Consider the following 22,860-nt stretch of genomic DNA (forward strand, 5'->3'; position numbering starts at 1 on the left):
TGCTCACTAGCCTCCTCTTAAATGTTACTTCATCTTAATAATATTCAGAGAAGCTTTTTCTTTAACTTGTCAGCACCATTTTCTACAGCGCTCTTGCTGTCATAAAAGTATTTTGACCCAATTCTTTAAACCTGAGATCTGATGAAGACAAAAGTCGAGAACCTTGTGACGGTTGCAGCTGCAGAGGCTTTGTGTATTGTCTGTTTTAGACAAGCAGCCTTATATGGGAAAAGGAGAGGGCAGAAAGAAGAAGATGAGCAAGAAGATCTTACTAAGGACATGGAGGACCCCACACCGGTTCCCAACATAGAAGAAGTGGTACTTCCCAAAAATGGTAAAATATGTCTAGACTGCAGTTTTTGAGTGTTAAAACAGTTGCTTAAACAGCATAGTGAAAATATGCGTGTATTTTATCAAAGCCCTGGGATACTCTATGGCTTTGGGGTAGGATGATTCTGTGCCCATCTAAATTTTAACTAGTCAAGATTTCAAATTTGACCGCTGTGCTAAGAAGGGTAACAGATTCACCTTCTTTTGTTTATGTTTTTGAAATACATTTAGGAAAATCCACTTAAATGTTTAGTTATGCCTATTTTAGGATTGCTCTTGCTCAGCATGCTGAGATCATGTCATTTTGGAGTACGGAGTTTTCTGGAGCAAAAGCATAGCATTGTCAAGTACCCAAGATAACCAAATCAAATTAGGGGAAGCTCTGGCCTAATGCCTAATGCATTCAATTCTTAATCCTTTTCAGCAAAGTGTTTATCTGTACAATATCTATACAGTATCCGTTAAGTGAAGAGTAGGTCAGAAGTATAATGGAATTCCTCTTTGTCGGTCCCTGATGCCAAACTATTTTGGGAGTCACACTGTTTAATTTTACCTGTTTTGAACTTGCATGCAAGACATGTAAGAGTTGTTAAATGCTGTGCAGGTGGGAGGAGTACAGTACTTGGTCCACGAAATGCGTGAATAAAGGCTGCAGTGTGTTCGGAGCTGAAGTTGCAGAGAAACCAAACAAATGATCTGTTGTGCTGAGACTGCGTAGATCAGATGAAATCCTTTGAACTGCAAAGATATGACCAACAAAATAACCAACTCTTTATTTGCAAGATAGTCTAGCTGCTGCATGCTAGATTTTGTGATAATTATATCTTATTAGGTTGCTCATCAGAATTTCAATCTTGCTTTCTTTTGTAGTGAACCCAAAGAAAGACAGTGAAAACACGCCTGTGAAAGGAGGAACAGTAGCAGACCTAGGTAAAAGAAAAGTGTCTTACAGTAAAGTCGTGTTTGCAGATAATAGAATAAATATTTTTAAATCTCTCCATCTTAAAAAGAATCTGTAATTCCAGTCCTTTATTTAATTATTTCAGTTTCTATATGCATCCCAGCTGAAATATAGTGACTCTGTTCCCCTTTTGAGGCTCTGTTCCTCCTTAGGCATCTTTTTTTTTTTTTTCTTCTTCTTCTTTTTTTCTTCTCTCATACTGGGAGTCAGGGTAAATTACAGGTTCCCTGAGCTTTGCTAAGCTTTTGGCATAAGAGATCTAAACTAGTCTCCCATATCCTATTATACAAGACTGCATTTAAGGCACGGGGCCAGGCAGTAATTAATTATGGATTCCCAAGTGTTGAAAAATTCTAATTATCCTTGGTCTGTATTCCAGTTCTTGTCTGTTCCCTTGTCTGGGATAGCTGAGTGCCTGCATAAAGATGGGATTGTCTTAATGATGTGCTGTCTGTTTTACTTTCCTCCTCGCTTCCCTCCCMAAACAAATATCCTTTCTGATTAAGCAGTTGTGTTGCTAGAAAGGCTTAGGAGTAATCAGATGCATTTTATTAATTTAACTGTCTGTTTTTGCCTTTCAGATGAACAGGATGAGGAGACGGTGACAACTGGAGGAAAGGTAACAACAGCCATTCAGTGCTGAGCTGAGCTTGGTAGAAACTGAGATCATCTTGATTCAGAAGCTTACAACAGTAATGTTTAGTAGTGTATAAGATTAAAATTGGTCACTGGTGGGAATGTCTTTTTTTATTATAAAAATTCTACCCTTTGTAGCTTAAAAAAATGAAAGTGTGAGATTATTATGCATTTTTAAATCTAGTATATTAAAAATGAGGATGAGGAGACAGATGCGAAATATTTTGCTAGACTTTTGAAAAGTTACTTTCTTTAGGTTTCAGGACTAAATCTAAACCCTAGGTAGGTTTCCTGATCACTTTAATAGAATTGCCTGAGTAGCTTCTGTACTTAATTGCGTTGTTTGTATGCCAGGATCTATTTTTAACAGCTTGTCTAGTAAGGTGGCTTCCTGATCATGCAGATAAGAAAAGATCACATCTAYGTTAGGTTCGCACAATTGCAGGCCTGCATAGACATAGGTGCTTGGATGTGTTCTTAGCTGCAGACATCCATTAAGAAAATCTGACTTTCTCTCCATACCGATGGACTTCTAGTTTTACTAGATTTCAGCTCATACATCTGATTTGCATATGCATTTTCAGAAATGTTCTGTACCAAACAGGCTTTTTCTTTTTCTTAGTTTTTGCCCTTCATCTGTTTCTCTGTTTAGCAAATGTAGTTTAAGAGGAGAAGGGTGTTGGAAGTTAAGGGGATTGAGAGGAAGGACTTCTTTTCTTAATAGCTATTGGCAGCTCACTAAAGAGATTTAGAACAATTCCTTGTTGTCTTTAGGGGAATTCAGTTCCCCAAAACAATACTTGGTTGGTATCAAAGACTCTTAAGATCTTTCTTTAGGGACTGCATTGTTTTTAAGTCTGTTTTGTTTCTCTTGAAATTTGGCTAGATAAGTGATTCAATCAGAGAGCATTAAACGTTGAGCTGCCTATGGTAGGATATGGAGATCAAGTATTGCTCTTTGTTCAAATTGTGCAAAAAACTTGGGCCAGTGAAAGCTTTAAGAATTGCCACTGCATACGGTTCACAGGGATCTCTCCTGGTGCAGTCTTACCTTTCAGTGGGCAAGGAATGACTTCTTTACGCTATCAGTGCATGTGGCCCATTCATCAGTTTTGTTTGCTTTCATCTCAGAACATCTTGCATTTACTGTATTCCTAGCAGTCTTCCAAGGAAACATCTGCCCTCTCTGTTATAACTTCTGTGATCTGTTATCGTATTTCTAGTATAAAAGGTTTGTCCACTTTGTATAACCAACAAAGCATATCCGTACTCAGTGTCCGAGCTTTCACAGCATTTGACTACAATTCATCATATCAACTCACTAACTTAAGAGACTATAGTTTGAATTCTGTTAAAACCAATATCAGATGTTGTGCCTGGACCTAGTTTTACTTCACTGGACAGTTCACGAGTTAGAATCGTCATCTCTCTGAAGATCTCTTCYTCTGAGATGTTTGCAAAATCAGATTATTTGCTGCAGTAGCCTGTTCAGGACAGTAGGAGAATTTCTTTACCAGTGTTGCCTAATGATAGCTTCTGCCACCTTGAACTGTCTCCTTTYTCTAGCTGTACGTAAAATGCTTACCTAGCAGCTGCTACAACACACCACCAGTCTGCTCGGATTTTTAACTATATTTCTGCTCTTGATGGTATTGAAGCTTAAGAACCTCATATTCTTTTCCTCTGCACCCACCACCAAACCTTTTTTCTGGCTTAACAAAACACTCCTAATCTCTGCTAAGACTATTCCTTCTGTCATCTCTATTGAAAGGATACCTCAGTATTGCCTCTGCTGGAAGAGTTGGTGACTTCAGACCTGGCATGCTGTACAGGATATATGGATAACATCCATCCGTCTTTATCCAGTGTGATCTTGGAACTTTTACCTCAGATCTGTAAAACCTTCCAAATTCTTTCCTAAATCCCCACACTGAACACAAAGGAATCCCTTTAAATATTGTAAGAGTGGAGTGTGTTATTCTTCCACTGGACTGAATGGAGACACCGATTCTGAAGCTGTTCATATATCTTATGAAGTAATCACAGTTAGTTGTTTTTTTTTCTGCTTAACAGGCAGTTTTGCAAACAGACTTCCACAGGCCACCTCAGAGCACACTTACATTGGTAAAAATAAATCCATTTATTGCTTAATAGTATCTCTCTTAGCTGTCTTATTTTCCAGGTTTCAAACCTTTTTTTGTCCTCGAGTAAGTAGAGTGTCACTGATGGACTTCGCTATCTTCTGAAGTGTCTGGGACATGTTTGCCTCWCACTTTCTAAGCGAGGAGATAGTAACATTAACCTCCTATTAGAACTCGAAATGTTAGCTTTGGCAGGTGCAGTTTTTCTCACTCATATTAATGGATGGTGATTAAATACCCAGTGATAACTACTGTCAATGTTAAAATACTTCCTACTGCCCGAGTCTGCTCTAAGAATCAGAGGGGATGCCCCCTGCGCCCCCCAGGATTATTACCAGTTCATGCCATGCCTCGGTACCCATTCTAGCCCTACAMGTAAGTGGGGGTATACTGCCATTATTATTCCCCTTCAGGAAGAACCAAGTCCARGCAGAGAGAAGCTATCAAACACAAGCAAGCTCATGGGTACTTTCACCTTCCAAGTGAAAACAAGTACAAGAACACACACGGTTACAATTTGAACTTGCTGTGTCTTCATCACAAGAGTGAAACACCCAGGACCAGCTTTAAGATTGATTAAAGTGAGTTTATGTAAGCAAGAATTTAGGSTAGCCAGAAGCAGTTTTTTTAGAAAAGAAACTCTTACAGCTGACAAGTGTCTTCCAGTAAAGYTAGGCAAAGTAGTGAATCTGTTTTCTTTTAATATTCTTTTGAGGAGTAAGAGTTATGGTGTCAGCATCTGGAGATGGCAGSAGGAGCTGGGCAAAGAGCTTGCAAAGTAGTCTGGATCAGTGCTGTATTTATTACATGTGGTTGCAGTATGCTGTAAATTGAAATGCAAAGAAATAATACTGTGGTYAGTGCATTTAATTTTATAACCAGGACATGGAGCATGATCTAACTGTAGTTATGTATGTCCTTGAGGTCTGAGAAAACTGGCTACGTAAAAGAACTTCCTATTGGCTTTACACTTCCTTTAACTTCTTTTTAAGAACACAGATCACACTTTCTCTGATTCCTGAGGCTTYCCCAGCTGACCAGAGATTTGCATAAAGAAAAGTTTATTCTTCCCAGGATGGAAAAGTATTTGTTTTGGATTAACKTTTTGGTGGTTGAGAGTTGTTAGGCGTCTTTGTTCTTGCAACCTATTAACCATTATATTCCCCCAATGATACAGGAAGATGAAGATCCTAACAAAGGTGATCAAAGTCGATCAATTGATCCAGGTGAAGATAACGTCACAGAACAAACCAACCACATCATTATTCCAAGCTATGCATCATGGTTTGACTACAACTGGTAAGAAAGTAATTTGGGATTGGAGGAAAATTTAGTCTTGGAGGTTGGTTGTTTCTTATAATAACTCAAGCTGAGAGCTGAAGGAAAGTACCTTTTGGGTCTAGCTCCCATGTTATGGGGCCAGACTCTTCTCRGTGGTGCCCAGCGACAGGACGAGAGACAACAGGCACGAACTGAAACACAGGTAATTCCATCTGAACACAAGAAAACATATCTTTACTGTGAGGATTGTTGAACTTTGGAACAGCTGCCCGGAGAGGTTGTGGAGTCTCCATCCTTGGAGATGTTCAAAACCTGAGTGGACATGATCCTGAATAAAAATATAAACAAACCACTGTCGGCAGCCCTGCCAAGCTGCAAGTTTCTTTAATGTGTCCAGTCATAACTAATCTAAAGCAAGATGAACAGTACTTCCGACACTCTTTGAACTGCCTTTACTGCTTTGCTTATCTGATGAAAAAATACTTAAATTTCAAAGGGTCATGTGAGAATATTAGGATATCCAAAAAGCAACCCTTGCTCTAAATGTACTCCATCGAGATGTGCATTTTAAGGGTATGTAGAGTACTCTGGAAGATTACGTTCAGTATTGAGCATCTGACTTGTGTGTTGTTTTTACAGTATTCATGTGATCGAACGTCGTGCTCTTCCTGAGTTCTTCAATGGAAAAAACAAGTCCAAGACTCCAGAAATGTAAGTCAAACATGTAAATATAGGCATGTAACGGTTCAGCAAGATAGATAAAGGAGCTTTCAATGTCAGGAATCCTGTAGTCACTTCAGTTGTACGTGTGTTAATCAGATACTGTTTCCAGGTGCATGAAAGAAGCAAAGAGCGCCTGTACAACCACTTCCTGTAGATTGATAATGGCTGTGTTTTACTGTAGTATAGATAAAACTTGTAGATATCAAAGTAATAGCTAGGAGTAGGTATCCAGGAAAAACAAAACTATTTTCATTTGAGTCATATTGAAAAAACTTTTTTTTTTCCTGTGGAATGTGACATGGTAATCTTTTGTAGACAACTGAAAAATTCCTTGGTGCTGTAGAAACTTATGATCCTCCTTACTTTTCTTTCTCTCTTGTGATTACACACTGTATTTTTGAGACTCAAGAGTTAGAATAGCAAGTTTCTTATAGGAGGCTGTGTCAGAATATCAAATAGATTTTCCGTGGTTATATGTGGGCTAAGTGTTTATTAGATAGTTCCCTGGGCAGCTGATGGGTAATTCTGAAAGAGCAGTTGAGGGCCAAAGAATGACTCTTAGTTAGCACTGGCTTGAGATGTAGAGAAATGTTAACTTGTCTTTCAAATATTAGGTAGTCTGATTTAAATTAGAGAGCTGGGGTTGTGCATTGCAGGAAGAAAAAATTTTTATATTACCGTAGCAAACCATCTAGTGACTTTTAATTCTGAACTTATTAAGTCTGGCTGGAATTCTCTGAGTTGAATTTAGGTCCAGGTTTGTACCTGTCTCATCTCCTTATGAGATCTGGTATCTACTGCACAGCTTCAGCAGTTCTTAATTCAAAACTATACAAACACATTTGTTTAAACTGCTTCAGGAAAGCTGTTAAAATGCTGAATACAGTCTTGAAATAGTGTAGATTTTTCCATATATAGAATAATAACTTCTGATCTGACTAAGAGATGTAACAAGATGAGACAGTGATTTTGCATCAGAACGCTTATCTTGAGAATCTACAGCTCGCCCTGCAAGCCTAGAATGTGCGTTAGTAAAAGCACGTCTCCCCTCCTTCTCTGAAAATCTTCTGTTATAACAGTAAACTTAGTTATTCAGAGCAATCTTGAAATGTGGATTAAAGAGAGATTGTTCAAATGCCTAATGTTGACTTTGTGGTTRTTTTTATTAAAACCATAATCCTGAAAACTAAGTTCACAAAGAGCTTGTAAATCTGAACACCATTGTATATCTGTTCAATGTGGACCATGGAACTAGGCTAACTATGTTCAGTTTCTCCTGGTATCAAACCTTGGACTAGTTGCAAAGCAGCTTTGGGCAGAGGGAAGGGGGTTAATGCAGTTTTTTGAATGAACTACTAAATGAACCATTTTAGATGTCTACTCAGTACKTTGTGTCCGTATCTGCAAAGCTGTGTATTTTTCATACACAACAGTTCTTCAGACTAGTTTTTCCTCAGTTTCTTCTTAGTGCAGCTGATACTGTTAATGTCCTCCTGTGTTGCTCTTCCAGTAGGTAAACAAGACAAACTTCAAATATAGAGTGTTCTTGTGCTTTAATCTCCTCTTCTCAAGCATGACTGATATTTTGTGAGGCTTCCAATCGAATCTTGAGGCAGAAATTTAAAAACTCAACTTCAGCCTGYTGAGGACTGCTCTATATCAGCTCATGTAGGAACAACTCAGTAAAAGTTAACTAAAAGGGAAGGTAGCAAAAGCTCACAAGCAGATAGCTTGGTCTCGTTGTGTGCTCTCAACTCACATTTATTACAGGACACTATTTCATTGCTGCTTTTTTGCTTATTTAAATAGTCAAGTGTCTAGAAATTCTCTTAATATTGAAAGATATTTCTCAGCCTGCGATAAGTTCAATTTGGTTTTTGGTCCAGTTTGCTTTCAGTATGCCACTTTCTTAGCATCTGGGGCTTGGGATGTAGAAAGTCTCATCGATTTCAAACAGTTCTTGTGGACCGTTTTGCAAGGAGTATACAGTAACATAATTTGCTGTATCCTTGCAACATGGAGTTGAAGGTTRAGCTAAACAATGGGTCCTGTATTTTGTATGAAGAACCCCTAAGTTGGAGAAGCATGAGTTTGATCAGCTGGGTATAAATTAGAGATTAGGAAAGGAAGATACGGAGTAGAAATGTTGCTTATCGCGCTTGAGATTGTTAAAGATAAGCATACGGAGCAACAGGAGCAGAGCCAGTAGAATTAAGGAGAGTGACCCCCTCCCGCCCCCCTTACTTAGCACTTGTTAAACTGTATGGAATACCAGATCCAGTTTTGGGCTCTCCAGTATAAGAAGGATGTCGATAAACATGTTCCAGTGCAGGGCCACCAAGATGGTCAGGGRACTGGAYGACATSTCCTCTGAGSAGAAGCYGAGGGAACTGAGCTTTCTCARCCTGGAGAAGAGAAGGATTGGGGGACCTAATTGTAGCCCCCAGTGCCCRCAGGGATGTTACTGAGAGGATGGAGCCAGGCTCTTTACGGAGGTGCGTGGCAGGAGGACAAGAAATAAGTCATAAACTGAAATATGGCCAGCTTGRAAAGGGAACATTTTCACTCTGAGRATGATGAAGCACTGGAGTARGAGCCCTWGGAGGYTGAGGAATGWAGAGCCTTGGAGTTGTCAAGACCTGGCTGGACAGAGCCCTAAACAACCTGGTCTGACTCCAGAGTTGACCCTGCTCTGAGCAGGAGGTTGGCATAGAGACTGCTTGAGGTCTCTTGCACRCTGAACGATTCTGAAGTCTGTAGTCTTTACCTTGCCACCTCTATCTGTCTGAGTGGCTGAGGTAACTGTAACTGCATCATAGTGATTCCAAAATGTTTGATACCGTGCTCCGAAAGATTTACTGCTCAGCAGCTTTTCTCTTTCGGGGTTTTCAGAACTTGGTGTTTAAGGCTGCAAACATTGAATTGTGAAGGAACACTAATCTTTCAAGGGTTACCAGTCTTGTTTCTAAAGCTGCAGACTTGAATAGGTATTAGGTAGTGTGATCTCTTAAAACTGGTGTTCGGGGGGGGGGCTGTGCTGCTGATGTGGTCAGTCTCAGAAGTCGTGGAATCCCGTGCTTCCTTTTTCAATTGAAATCAAAACATTTGAGCCTGCCCCTGGATGAAGCAAATTAGAGATTCTTCTTTTCCCAGCTTCTAGGTTATCCCAGAGGTGCATTTCTGCTGCTGTTTAGGGATTGTTAGGGGTAGTATGTGGTCTTGGTTTTGTGTTCTCTTTTTAATAAAGTAAAAACTGACTTCTGTGTGAATATGCCTACAGCTGCAGTGTTCAGGCTAGACAACATGCCTTACTTAAAAAGCTCACAGAGGTTCATTCTTGTGACAGTAACGCCTGGGGGGTTCGAGAATATCTCAGAAGGGATTTTATCTAAATACTAGTTGACTATCTTTCTTGCTGTTAACAAGTTTTAGCTGATGGGTCATGTCGTTGTTCAGAACAGATTCCCTTCAGGATAAACTTTAGATAAACTTTAGTTCCAAATGTAATTCGGTCAGAACTGCACGTGTGGGATTTTGGCAGGAACGTGTCCTTGCAGTGTCCATCTGCTTACGTCTTGCCTTTGAAAGACGCAGCATTTCATTCTCTGTATGGTTTACGTTCTTATGTACTGGGTACTGGCTGCTTCTATACACTGCATATGGGACATCCCCATCTGGAATTTTTAAAGGGGGGAGGCAGAAATCTGCTTACAATATGCTGTCTTGAACATGTCTTTGCATAGGATCCTCACTTATACTTGCTGGCAGATTGTCGTTTACATGGAACAAAATCAGTTCTAGCAATAATTTTGATTTTTTTTTTCCTCTGAACAACTTATTTTGAAAAGTATTGGTCAATTCCAGAAACTTAATGAAAGAGATTGAGAAGTAATGTCTACCACCCAAGAGATGAGCAGGACCCCAAAAGCTGCTTGCTTGGAACTGTTGTGCACTGAGGTGTGGAGCTCTCACAGGGGGTAGTTTGCACTTTGGCTGATCCCAGCTCAGTGGGTAGGAAGTGCTGCACTAGCTTCTGAGTAGTCTTTACCTCTGCTTTTCAAAGAACTTGTCTTCTCCATTTTGTTTTTCTCTCRCCTTTGCTACTGAATTTTTTTTTTATGCKKGAAAAGTCTGCATGTAGAAACAGTGGTGTTCCATCYGATGTACTTCTSTTGTTTTTCTGTGCAGTTTGTTCCTTCCAGGCTCTCAGATGGGATTGACCAGGATTATTTGGCATGTTTCCCTTTTAAGGGCTGACCCTATTATTTTTTTTTGCAGCTAGCTGTCTGTGGAGCGAGTCTTGGTTAGTGTCCAAGGTACAGCTGTAGTCGCAGAGTGTTTTGGAGTGGTGTAAAAGAGACAATTGAGGTTTGGCTTGTTYCCACTAAGGAGCAATGCCTGTCTTTTAGAAATTTGTAACCGAAGTGCAATGAGGAGGTGGTTTTCTATATATTTCTGATCTTGGCGAGTAGCATGCRTTAGTAGCAGAGCTGCAGAAAAGGCATGAGAGTAGGTGCTTACTTCCCTCTTTGTACTGGCAGTGCTGGAAGAGCAGATGTTTCAAGGAGTTTTCTTTTACTTTCTGACACATCTGGTGCTAGACTTGTTACTGCCTCTTTTGGTCTAACTTTCAAAGTTGTCAAGGTAGCAATCCGAGTTCTTTAATTGTGAGTTTTACTTGCCCACAACTATTTGTGTGATTTGCAATTTAAGCCTTCTTCGGTGTGCCGTTAATCCAAATACCAATAAAATTCTAATGGAACAATCTGAAGGGGAAGGGTCGTATTCAATATATTAAAAAAAAATTAAATTCTGCTTACCTATTGCTTTTGATGATAATTGCTTGTTAATAGATTTCACCCCCCAAAATTAACTGCAAGTGTCTGCTTGTTGTTAGTAATGTAGGTGTTTGGAAAGGAGGAGTCCTAAAATACGTACTTTAGAATTGTAGACATCAATGTACAGCATTAACTACGTATCAATTGTCTTTTCTTTCAGATATCTGGCTTACCGCAACTTCATGATTGACACCTATCGCTTAAACCCTCAAGAGTACTTGACTAGCACTGCCTGCAGAAGGAACCTGACCGGAGATGTGTGTGCTGTCATGAGGTAAAAAAAAAAAAGCCGTGGGGGTCTCAGCCACCACCTTTAGCTCAACAGAAAGAGCAGCCTCCTCATAAGTGAAAATACTCCACTACGTTAAGAAATGTTTTAGCAATATTCATTGTGCTTCTGACTAGCAGACCATTTTCCCCTTTTATGGTAACCAAAACATTTTATACTATCCTTCATTTATAGCATTCTGTTTGCTGACTGAACCATGCTAGCAGGGTTTGGATCTTCACTCATTCAGTGATGTTTGGATTCTGCAGTTTACTTGATATGTGGAGGGTTTTTTCAGAATTTCCTGTTTTGCCGCTCAGTTTTGTCTGTTCTGTCTGTTCTGATAGTCTTAAACTGTGAGGCACAGCAGAGCCCTAGAATTTTGGAACTTGCTAAATGTAGATTCAGTGAAGAACAGTTATAGATAGATGAGGGGAGCAAAGCAATGGTTGTGTGACAGCCCTCATAATTCATATATTGTCTGCAAACGGTTTCATGTCTGCAGCCCTAGCTTTGCTTTGCCTGAATTAAGTAATAGTTCTGTTATCTGTAACTGAAAATGTCACATTTTGTTTTATATAATATGAAGTGAAACTATCAAGTCTGCATAAAGCTCATGCAATGTGACTTGTATTGCTATTTGTGATTAGTGAAGAGTTATAGGAGACTCTGGACTTGTATTTGATCCAGAAACTTGTTCTTAAAACTTCTTCCTTTGCTGTTTCCTTTCTGCAAGGGCAAGCATAAGCAAGGCTTTGGTCGATAAGATTCTAACTTGTCATGTTGTTTCACAGAGTACACGCTTTTCTGGAGCAGTGGGGTCTTATTAACTACCAGGTGGATCCAGAGAGCCGTCCCATGGCGATGGGGCCTCCCCCTACTCCTCACTTCAACGTGCTTGCTGATACACCCTCTGGACTTATGCCTCTCCATATCCGCACTCCACAGGTGAGCCCCGCGGGTGTCACTGCCGTATGTTGGCTTTAATTCTGGAAAGTTTGTAGCTCCAGCCAGTGTCATGTAACATCTAGAAAAACTTATACATGTTTTGCTGAAATGTTCCCTTCTTTCTTGTCCATCCAGGCTGAAAGTTTCAGGTAATCAGATTCTCTACTCTTTCTCACTGTGGAGAATGATCATACACTTACTACTCTCCAAACACTGCTAGCATTGTGTGCAAGTGGTGTTTTATAAAGATATCTCTATAGAGTCATCTTCGGCTTTTTTATTTAGGCCGTGTTCTATTTAACATTGGTCTGAAAATTTGGAATAACTTTCAATTCCTGACCTTTCCCTTGTAACGTTTTTTCACAGGTTCCGGCTGCTCAGCAGATGTTGAGTTTTCCTGAGAAAAACAAAGAAAAGCCTACTGATCTGCAGAACTTTGGGCTTCGCACAGACATTTATTCAAAAAAGACCTTAGCAAAGGCAAGAATGCTTGGATTCCACCCTCCTACCCTCACCCTGTGGCTGTTATTGAGGTTTCTTTCACAACTGTCCCCCACTAGATGACAGTGACATACTTGTGTTGCTCTTCTATCCCTATTCTAGATTTCTTCCACCTTGCTGTAGGACACTAAGATACCGCACTCATAGTTGTGCTGGTTGCCTGATTTTACAGAAATAAAGACGCAGACTTATCCTGCGCTAGTCAATACTATCAGTCTCCAGACAATGAACTCTTGTTATGGTATCACATGTTGTACTTGAATGCTCGGAATCAACAAACTGGCAAATGATTCAGTGCAGAAACTGAGGCCTTTAAGCAAGGTCTTTAACTATCCTCTTTTCCCAGGCCAAGCAGGATTTCCCTGACTGAGAGAACCATTGCAAGGGACATCTTAGTATTGTCACTGCAATGTATTCTGTAGTTACGTAAAGCTGTGAGATACCATTGCGGTGATGCGAGTGACTTCCGTAGCCTGTTGCATTTCGCTCCTCCTGCTGCCTGATTATGGCGCAGGTGTCTGATGGTGCTTGGAGCTATCGCAGGAATGCCGGGTTACTGCTGCAGTGCAGCGTAGTGTAGTGCTGCAGCGTAGTAGTTCCTGCAGCCTGGAAGTCTGCAGTGCTCTGCCGRTTGGTGCCTCTCCTGGGCTGACATCAGGCTAATTCTGCATAAATGGTTTTTGCAAGTACAGTGTGTATTGTCCTAAGGGATCGTGAGATAACTACTAAAAATAAAGCAACAGTTTGAGAGATTAGCCTTTGTTTATAAAGGCTGATTCCATTATCACCTTTCATGGAGTGACTTTTTCATTTAGTTTAGAGAGGATTTATATATTCAGCAAATTCATAAATATGTTATTGGTTCTGCACTCTGATTCTGCTTACAAGCAGCTATAACAACAAACTTGAGCCGATTTACTTGCAGAAGTTTACCTCCTTTTTTGTTTTTTTGCATATAGCAGTTCTTTGTTTTGGCCATTCACGCCAGCCTGTTTAAGAATGGATCAGCTGGTGGATGGCTCACTTTTATTAATGTTCTCTATGGGTTAACGACCTATTTGAAATGCGCCTTGGGATGGGATATATTATTTATCCTAAATAACCCTTTTCCTTTTGGGGTGATTTTAAAACCGAGGCATCCAGTCTAGATAATGTTCCTTCTTAAGCAGGTGATATCTCCCRTTGTCTTTGTTTGCCACGTAATAGATTAGAGTGTTTGTAACCTCTGAGGTGAAATTTTCTCCAAGAGTTTTGTAAATTCTAGGAAATTGAGGAGCAGCCCRTCTGCTGGCTCTATGTGCAAGCAAAGATAGCTGGTAGCAAGGAGAAAAGCATACCAAAACATTTTGCTTTAGCTTGGAATAAAGAGGCGTCACAGGTTCCCGTAGACCCATTGGGAAGATGGGATCTGTAACCGCCCTAGAAAACTGTAGGAATACGCTTCCATGCATGCTTTAGCTATGTAATCATGCGAATTGAACTGCTGTATGAGATAACCAGGTATGGGTTAGCTGGAGTAAAAACGTGAAGAGTAGCTGTTTGAGTGTACTAAATCACAACAGGTTCTTCCCCTTTCCTCCTTAATGCTTTTTTTTTTTTTTTTTTTTTTTTTAAGTACTGTGCAAAGAAAACTGAATTTCACAAATTTTCTCCTATTGTTTTTGTAGAGTAAAGGTGCAAGTGCTGGAAGAGAATGGACAGAACAAGAGACATTGCTGCTATTAGAAGTAAGTTCATGAGAAAAAATGAAGGCTAGGAAACTGAAACACACAGGATATTACACATTTTAAAAATCTGCACATAGGTTAGTCGTTTTATTTGAAGCAGAATTGAATGGCATTCCCATGCTTTTACAGAAACGGGATAAGAGAAGCAAAGTTTATAGGGGGAGGTGACCTCTTGAGACCAGCTGATTTAGGTGGTGGAGGGGAGTGGCTGAGTATACAGGTATGCATGGCTGCTTGTTTGACTCTTTTGGTAATGTTTTTTAAACTGGTAAAAGTTTATAGGTGTCCCTCCAAACTTTATCTCATCATTCTCAGACAGTCATGGCCAGAAGAGTGCTACTACTGAGAAGAGATGGCGGTAACACCCGTGTGTTCATGTAAAGTCCCTCAGAGGTTCAACTCTATCTAATTTGTATCTGCAACCCAGAACTTAAGTATGTTTGCATAAACTCAGGAACAGATCTTGCAGTGCAGAGAGGCCTTTCATTACAAAGAGGATGCTAACATAAGCTGAAATAAATGCCCTTCAAGTGATGGTTTATCTGCCACAACGATGAGTGCTCTAATAATCTAACAAGAGGTTCTAATCTTCACAGGGTCCTGGCTTATGCTGTAGGGTGTATGGGAAGCTGCTAATATGCATTTTTGAAGTTTATTTAGCAAACAGATGAGTGTCGTTTTCTGCCGCTTGCCATTTAATAAGGGAAGATTGTTACTCAGTAGTCCTATACATGAATAGGAAAACTGAGCTGTGAACTTGTACTCGTGCTTGTTGCCACATAATCGTACTTGATGTGTTCTTTAAGCTTTTTCCTGAAGTCCATGAGGATTTGAATGTGGGATGAGTCAAATCATCTTGGTACTGTCRAAATGAGATCAAAGAACTGTTAGCACACTAGATCAGGCCTTTTCCCCAGATTGCTCAATCCAAAGCTCTTGAATGACGGGGTAATTCTCAGATGTCTTGAAACTTCAGTTTTGAAGGAAAACCATTACGTGAGGCGCACTGCATAAATACGTTCTAGTCTTTCTCACCGATATCAGGCCAACTTTGTTCTTYGTAGCGCTTTGTCAGAAGAATCATCTAGGTGGCCTGAAATAATGTGCCACTGCTTCTGGTAAGGGAGTTATCTGTTACCTAGCTGTTCTTCTACAGGAACAACTTCTTGTTGCAAAGGTTGGCTTTCTGCCCTTTTATGTAATTCAAGGTCCTAACAAAGTGGCAACCATTAGATTTAATATTAATAAGCACTACTTTATGCTGTACATCTGTGTTCAGTAATTAAAACATAAAAATGGACATACTTTTCTGTGCTTCGTCATAAACAGAAGAAGCTTGTACTCATTCATAGAAACATAAAATTTAAGTGAGGGAAAGACTAAGATGCAATGCCAAGATCCTGATTTAAATGAGTTTTTATGGTCTTGAATTTATCTTTCTGGTAGGATCAACTTCATTTCAACTCCAATTCATTCATTCTCTGAGAATATTATGTTAATCGTACTTGCCTTGTGATAGTTAATGGTACAATCCTCTTTTCCTCTGTTAAAAGAACTCCAGATTTTGTGTCCTTGCAGAGAGCGTAAAGAAACTGGAATGCTATTGTGTGATTGTTCTGGCTTTTTTGACTTTGTCTGCATCAGTAAACCCCTTCAATAGTTAACCAATTTCAAGAGGAAAACCCTGGGCAACAGACTGTGACATTGCTTGCCAGTACTCAACTTCTAATTTTACATATGGCTTTGCTTTTGTAAGTTAGCAGAAGTACCTGATCAGCAGCATACTTTGATTCAAGCTTCATGGATATGGAAGTATGTTCATTAAATAGCCAAAGCCTATTTTTTTCATGTTAGATTGATACATGCTGTTTAGCCCACGTTTTTATATCAGAATGTGAAAAATTCTGCTTATAGGGTAGAAACAGTTAAGATGTGGTCTATGCTGTTCTTGTATGGTGAAAGCATAAGACTAATATCTCAACACGCTGATTTCTTTGCTCACTAGTACTGATACTTAAAGTTCGTTCTTTTGTGTACTTGTAACTTACAGTCATATATGTGGCAAGAAGTAGCCTAATGAAATAATCCAGATTCCATACTTTTTTTGTTGTTTAAAAAAAATGCCTAAGTCTTGAGCTTGCAAATTTATTTAGTGCAAGTTTAAACTCGTAGCTTTTATTTGTTCTTCATTCTTCTTGGATTTGACCTGTGAATAAATCGGTAAAGAGAGTATATCAGTTCAAGCATAAGCAATTCAACTCTAATGAGCCAGCTCTGTCCAATGAAATCCTCAGGGTAGCTTTGGGCAAATATATGCAGTGAAGTTCCAAAGAATAAATCTTATCTAAAATAATTACTGTCCTTCTGCCTGTTGACTGAATGACTGGGGGGAGAAATCCTGTTTCCCTCCCAGAATCATCTTYCTTGCCACTGCTTCTCTGTATCCTCATGGAGTGCTGTTCTTGCAAAGTTGAGAGCATTTTCAGCTATTTATAGTAAGGACTACTACTGTGAGACTTAGTTGTATAACAAAAAAGTGACAAGTAATGAAGGAGAATGAGCAAAACCCACAGCATTGCCATTAAAAAAAAAAAAAAAGCAGCTGATCTCATGTGCCAGTGTAATTAAAAATAGATAGGCAGCGACACAGAGCTAGTAGCACTGCGATGAAACTGGGGAAAGCAAGATGAAGGCTGAGTGCTGAACAAATATTTCCTCGTGAGCCTGACCTAGTGGACTAAGGGGTTTCTCATTGCTTGAAACCCTTGCGCAAGACCAGACGGAGGCCAGGAGAGCAGCTCCGTGAGCAGCTGGGGTGCGTCGATCCCTGGGGTACGGGGTAGACGACCCAATGCAGTTTGTCCTTTGTTTGTTCCCTAGTCAAATCTATCTTTCTGTTGAGCTTTTAAAACCTTTCATGTTGTCGAGCTCACGCTCTTTCCATCCGGCTAACCTCTGCTGGAGCATGGCGATCCCTTAGCCTGGTACTTGCCTGTCTCATCTCACAGCCTGTGTTTTGAGGGAAGGGAAGGTACAGGGAACCGGTGGCCTCTGAAGATCTGCTGCGGTTTCTTCCCCTCTTCCTGCTGAACTTAAGCAGGGAGGCTTAGCTGTGAAAAAGGAACTTAAACTTCAGCCAGGTAAAGCTCAAGCACCCAGGTCAGGGTGTCAGAAAACTCCACCCGCTGCAGGCAGCTTGGTCTTTTTTCCTCTAATTTGTTCAGTGCCTATTGGATCTCTAACACTCCTGGTTTTTTTTAAACTCACCCATCCTTTCAGTTAGTCTCGTTCACATTTTTGAAAATGCTTCTCAACTTGCATTTTTCCCCAGTCAACTTTCAACAGCCGTGACATGTCACAGTGCCCTGTTTAGGTAGATCACTTTGTTTTGGAAGAGCTCTCATAGTTCTTCAGCTGCAAAAACCCTAAAACGCTTCTCATGTAGGCTGGGGAAGTCAGGATTCCCGTGAAGAAAACAGTGTGTGCTGGTGTGGGGGATTTTTTTTGTTTCTTGTTGGTGGGTGTGTGTGTGTGKGGGGGGGTAGCTTTTAGTACTGATGGAAAAAGACTGGTTTAAATATAGTCCTGCAGGCAAGTGTCTTCTGAATTGCATAAGCATTATATATATTGTAATGTGTTTTGTGGAGATGTCCACTCCCAGGTTGGGAAGCTCATATCACATGAGACTGGCTTGGTTTGAGTTCTACTTGCCGTAATTAACTTTGCTGAAACGTCCAGCACGTTAACTTTTTGTGCTTGTAGGTACTATTCAGACCTGTCGGATGTCCCTTCATCATGATACCTGATGTAGTACCACTGAGCAGCACATCTGCTCCAAATTCTGCCTTTTATTGTATGAAAGGCTGTGCACGTAGAAATTAAAGTCAGTCTTGCAGGTTATCCTGAATATTGAGATTGCTGGTAGTTCTCAGACTTGTGGGAAATATATTTCAAGTGTTGAAGAACCATTAACTTCATTTGTCTTTAATATTCATGCTTAAATCCCTTATTTGGGAAGCTCAGTTGTCATGAGTAGTTACAGTTAGCGAGCAGGATGGCTTCTGTCCCTTCTGGAATAGGTCACACCTGCAAGCAGGTGCCTTGAAAAGTCCGAGGCAGCCTGCTTGCTAGCTGTTCAGGGGTAATGTTCTACTAGACAACATACCATTGGGGCTTTTTTACAGGACTAGTTTGTTAGCTTTTCAAAACCTAGTATAGGGACTTCTGTAACTCATAATCTTTGAGTTGTTTGAGTTTTACTTAAGTAACTTTCTTCACTTCAGAAATGGCTGAAATTCTGAATTAAATCCTTGATTTTAATTTGCAAGTCCTCACTTTATCAGGCAGCTTATCTACATAATAATGACAATAATGACTTGTTTAGGTGTTTACCTAAAATCAGACTGGTTAATACTTGTTAGAAAACTGATCTCTTTTAGCTTCATAGTAGAGAATATATTTTCCTCTTTTTTTTTCCTGGTGCATCGGTTTGATGCTCTTTCATTTTTCAGAACATCTGTTGGATCTGAAAACTGGACTTCACTGGGCATATATGTGAAATAAATACTGATCCTGCCCTAAAAAGCCTAGCGTTTTAGCACATAAATAAGGGAACATAGAGTACCCGGGGGAGGGGGGTAAATTATGGGAATTAAAAGAATTAGCGAGACTTGGTAAGATAAGCAAATTTATTTCTCTTTAAAGCTTTTTTTTTTGTGAAAACAAGGTGGGGAGACAATAACTATGCAAATGCTATTAGCAGATTCAAAATCTTCTGACAATTTTTTTGATAAAGTATCAACATAAAACTTGTGTGATGATCCCTGCAGCTTAAATTTAACTGATGTCCCAGTGAGATGTTCATATTTCTTCTGCAGAAGAATTTTGCTACCAGGAAAATCAGAATTTAAATAGTTGTCTGATTCTGATTTATTGTTCCATCACCAAAATGACTAGTATTGAAAATCTCTTTTGCATAAAGAAGTTCTCCCTGCCCTGCTTCCCCAAGTAGTTGATGTATATACAGTAACCTTCATCTTTTGCAGGCTCTGGAGATGTACAAAGATGACTGGAACAAAGTCTCGGAGCATGTTGGGAGCCGCACTCAAGATGAGTGTATTCTCCATTTTCTGAGACTTCCTATTGAAGACCCATATTTGGAGAACTCCGACGCGTCTCTTGGCCCACTGGCCTACCAACCTGTACCTTTCAGCCAGTCTGGAAATCCAGTGATGAGTACTGTTGCTTTTCTGGCATCTGTGGTGGATCCCCGGGTGGCATCGGCTGCAGCAAAGGCTGCTTTAGGTATGGGATTGCCCCAGCGATTTTTTCACCTTGTCTGCACAAGTTTGAGCTCTGTGTTAGCCTGCTCTTAAAATCAGCTGTTCTGTAGAGCTCCTCCTGGAAAGGTAATAAATGGAAAAAAGAAAATACAAGTATGTAGAAAACAGGTCTATTAATGTCCAGTTTTGTGTTCTGTTGTTACTGAAACTGCCAATTTGCAGACAAGTTAGAATAGCTCTTAAAAGCCCTTGAATATCTAAAGACTGCTTCCATTCCCCTTTTGTGCTCATTAACTAACTATTAAGTGTTTGCAAGCACCACCTAAGTAGCTGGTGTTACCGTGATTGCTGTCGTTATTTTAGCTGTGTGTAAATGCTCAGTGCTGAACTTCCAGTTGTCCAGTTCTGCTTGTGTTACCTAATCAGCCACAGTTATGTATGACCTCCAAGAAACTTGCCAGAATAATTCCTGTCACCTCTTTTCACATTTTTGCTGTAAAAGACAAGTTTATATAACTGGGAAGAGACTCTTTCCTACTGCACTTGAGAGAGGAAGATTCCCTAGCTAATGTGAAAAGAGGGAACTTAAAAATGTATTTGAGAATTCATTTTTGTCATGAGATTTACCTGCACACTGATTTGAGAAAATCAAAATTTCTTTTAATTTGCCATGAAATATACCCAACATAACATTTTGTGTGTGATTTTTTTAACAGAGGAGTTTTCTCGAGTCAGAGAGGAGGTCCCACTGGAGCTGGTTGAAGCTCATGTAAAGAAAGTACAGGAGGCAGCAAGAGCCTCTGGGAAGGTGGATCCAACATACGGACTGGAGAGCAGCTGCATTGCCGGAACAGGTCCAGATGAGCCAGAGAAGATCGGTAGGCTGTCTATCAAAATGCAGAAATATCTGCAAAATCAGGTTTCTTAGGCATTTCCTTCTGACTCATAATAAACCATAAGTCCACCTCCAACAGAAGATGGGGATTATGGTAAGGAGAGGGTGGGACAGGTCATTCTGCCTCTGCTTGCTGCAGGATTATTAACTCTTGACACTGAATTAATGAATTTAAGAGCAGCTTTAGTTTTGGCAGTTTGTTTTCCTATTCTGACTCAGTGGAAGTGCCATTGCTTGGGATGCATACAAGTTGAGTGGGCAGGAATACCAGAGGGGAAAATTTTTATACCAATTCTGTGGGTTTTAGAGTGGTTAGAACAGATGATGCTGCCTTTCTGGCATTATGGTTAGGATAAAGCCAACTGGGTTTTATTGGCTTTTTGTGTTCCCGCTGGACCTATACCATTCTGTCCCTGCTTTTGGTAACTTGTGCTCCGAGTACAATGCCCACAGTGCTGGCGGCAGAAGAGCAATATTTTGTTAAAAGGTTGACTGGTACTGGTACAATAACAACTTTCAGAGTTCTTGACTCTGCTCTTGTACATTTACACCACCACGCTAACAAGCTCTCATTTTAGAGCTGGTTTTCAATCAAGTATTATGTATGGTATTACTTCAGTAGATACTCTCGTATAAAGTCTATTATCATAAACTTTGACAGTTATGAATTGTTTATTCATAACTATGGTGAGTAAAAGCATATCATTTTGCAGCTCTCTATAAACTGAAATCACTTTGTGAAACCCCTTTCCATTTAATTTTAATTTGTCTCTCCTACAACAGTACCGTGAGTTCAGAGAAAGACAGTTCTACACACCTACTTAGCTTTCTCAGACTTTCATCTCCTGAGTTTAGTAAAGATCTACCAGTTGTCAGTAGATCTTTAGTATTGTTCAGCTTATCACAAACATTTTGGTGAATGTAGCGCCTATGTATTTAAAAGCATGTATAGCTTTGTGTAAAACTGAACAACAGCATGTGCTCTGGGTTGATGGAAAAGTGTGATTTGAGCTGTGCTCATGCATCCCATACTTGACYTCCTATCTCTCTCTCTACGGACATGAACGAAGTGCCAAATTGTGTGATGGGATCATAAGGGACCTGAGTTTTTGGTTCTGTTCAGCTGTTAACTGCTAAGCATACAGTTGAAGATGCRGGTCTGCTATTTGTGGTACTTTATGTCCAATGTAAAAGTACCCCTTTAAATTTGATTTAAAAATACTGCTTAGCTGATTAAGACATTTTTATAAAGAAATGAATTAACAGGCCACTCAACCCTTCTGCCACCTTTTGTCAATCCCATGCTCAGTGGGGCAGAGCTGATGTGAGGCAGCTCAGTGCTTTGAGACGACATGTTGAGCATGTCCCGAAAAGGGAACTCTGGTGTCACTGACACCTGGAATATCTGCTGCTCTCTGCTTTGCAGCCCTCTTGCTGCCTTTGTCGGTTTTGCACAAAGCTCTTTTAAAACTAGTGAAAGGGCAAGGCTCTTAGTTTTATTTTCAAGTGTGCTATAAAACAAATCTAGATGCTATTCCATCTGGGGCTGAGTTAAATTTGATGGTTAATTTAAAATAAGCTTAGCATAAGTCCTTTGTTTGTTTGTTTGTTTTTTAACTGTGGGTTTATTTGCTTCCCCTTCCCGTATTCTCCAAGTACCGGCTTCACTGCAGTATGTACATGTTAAGGACCTCTGTAAAATGTCTGCTCCTTTGAGTCTAATTCTTAATTCTGCAGGACGAGCGTGGAAGTTTACCGTCACCACACCATTGATGGTATTGCTAGTCTGTCAGTTAGCCCTTTCTCTAGGATAATTTGCACACAAGTTGCAAATAGAGATTTTTTGAAGTGCTTGTCACTTAATATGAGGAGTTGGAGAGCAGATGACCATAACCTGATTACTTCTGAATGAGCTGTGTGGCGAGTTCTATAACTAGTACTGTCCTGTTGTGGTTAATGCGATTTGTATTGGGCTGTGACTAATGGAATAAATTAGGACAACAGCAGATGGTTCTCCCTGGGGGAGCTGCTCAGCAGGAGTGAACTGGGTCACTCAGCAATCTGCAGTGCCCTCCACCTCCAAAACGGCTTTGCACTGGAGGGCATGGGGGAAGAATCCATAGTTGGCACTTGCAGAGGTGTGTTTAATATATTGAAGAATAGTGTTTTGCTGTACAGCTGCCGAAACCTTGCTATGTTCTGCATGACTAGACCTGAAGTATTGTATCTAAATGTCACCCTGGAGATCTAAAAATATCTACTTAGGGTTCCACACTGTAATTAAAGTTCATCAGTTGGTATACTTCAGAAATAAAATTATATTATAGCT

The 22,860-nt window shown here is 40.0% G+C and overlaps 1 protein-coding gene across 2 annotated transcripts in view; it reads left to right on the top strand.

Moving 5' to 3' along the window:
- SMARCC1 (SWI/SNF related, matrix associated, actin dependent regulator of chromatin subfamily c member 1) overlaps nucleotides 1-22,860 on the top strand; it is a 90,066-nt gene that overhangs the window by 24,464 nt on the left and 42,742 nt on the right. For both annotated transcript variants that reach the window (XM_026089744.1, XM_026089745.1), the window contains exons 10-20: nucleotides 210-334; nucleotides 1,201-1,260; nucleotides 1,873-1,910; nucleotides 5,246-5,367; nucleotides 5,989-6,060; nucleotides 11,071-11,184; nucleotides 11,973-12,126; nucleotides 12,493-12,606; nucleotides 14,295-14,354; nucleotides 19,400-19,658; nucleotides 20,353-20,514. In XM_026089744.1, the coding sequence (XP_025945529.1) occupies nucleotides 210-334; nucleotides 1,201-1,260; nucleotides 1,873-1,910; nucleotides 5,246-5,367; nucleotides 5,989-6,060; nucleotides 11,071-11,184; nucleotides 11,973-12,126; nucleotides 12,493-12,606; nucleotides 14,295-14,354; nucleotides 19,400-19,658; nucleotides 20,353-20,514 (1,280 nt within the window). The remainder of the gene's footprint in view (nucleotides 1-209; nucleotides 335-1,200; nucleotides 1,261-1,872; nucleotides 1,911-5,245; nucleotides 5,368-5,988; nucleotides 6,061-11,070; nucleotides 11,185-11,972; nucleotides 12,127-12,492; nucleotides 12,607-14,294; nucleotides 14,355-19,399; nucleotides 19,659-20,352; nucleotides 20,515-22,860) is intronic.

Source organism: Apteryx rowi, unplaced genomic scaffold (genome assembly GCF_003343035.1).
Source record: "Apteryx rowi isolate R43461 unplaced genomic scaffold, aptRow1 scaffold_83, whole genome shotgun sequence".
In the NCBI taxonomy this organism is placed as follows: Eukaryota; Metazoa; Chordata; class Aves; order Apterygiformes; family Apterygidae; genus Apteryx; species Apteryx rowi.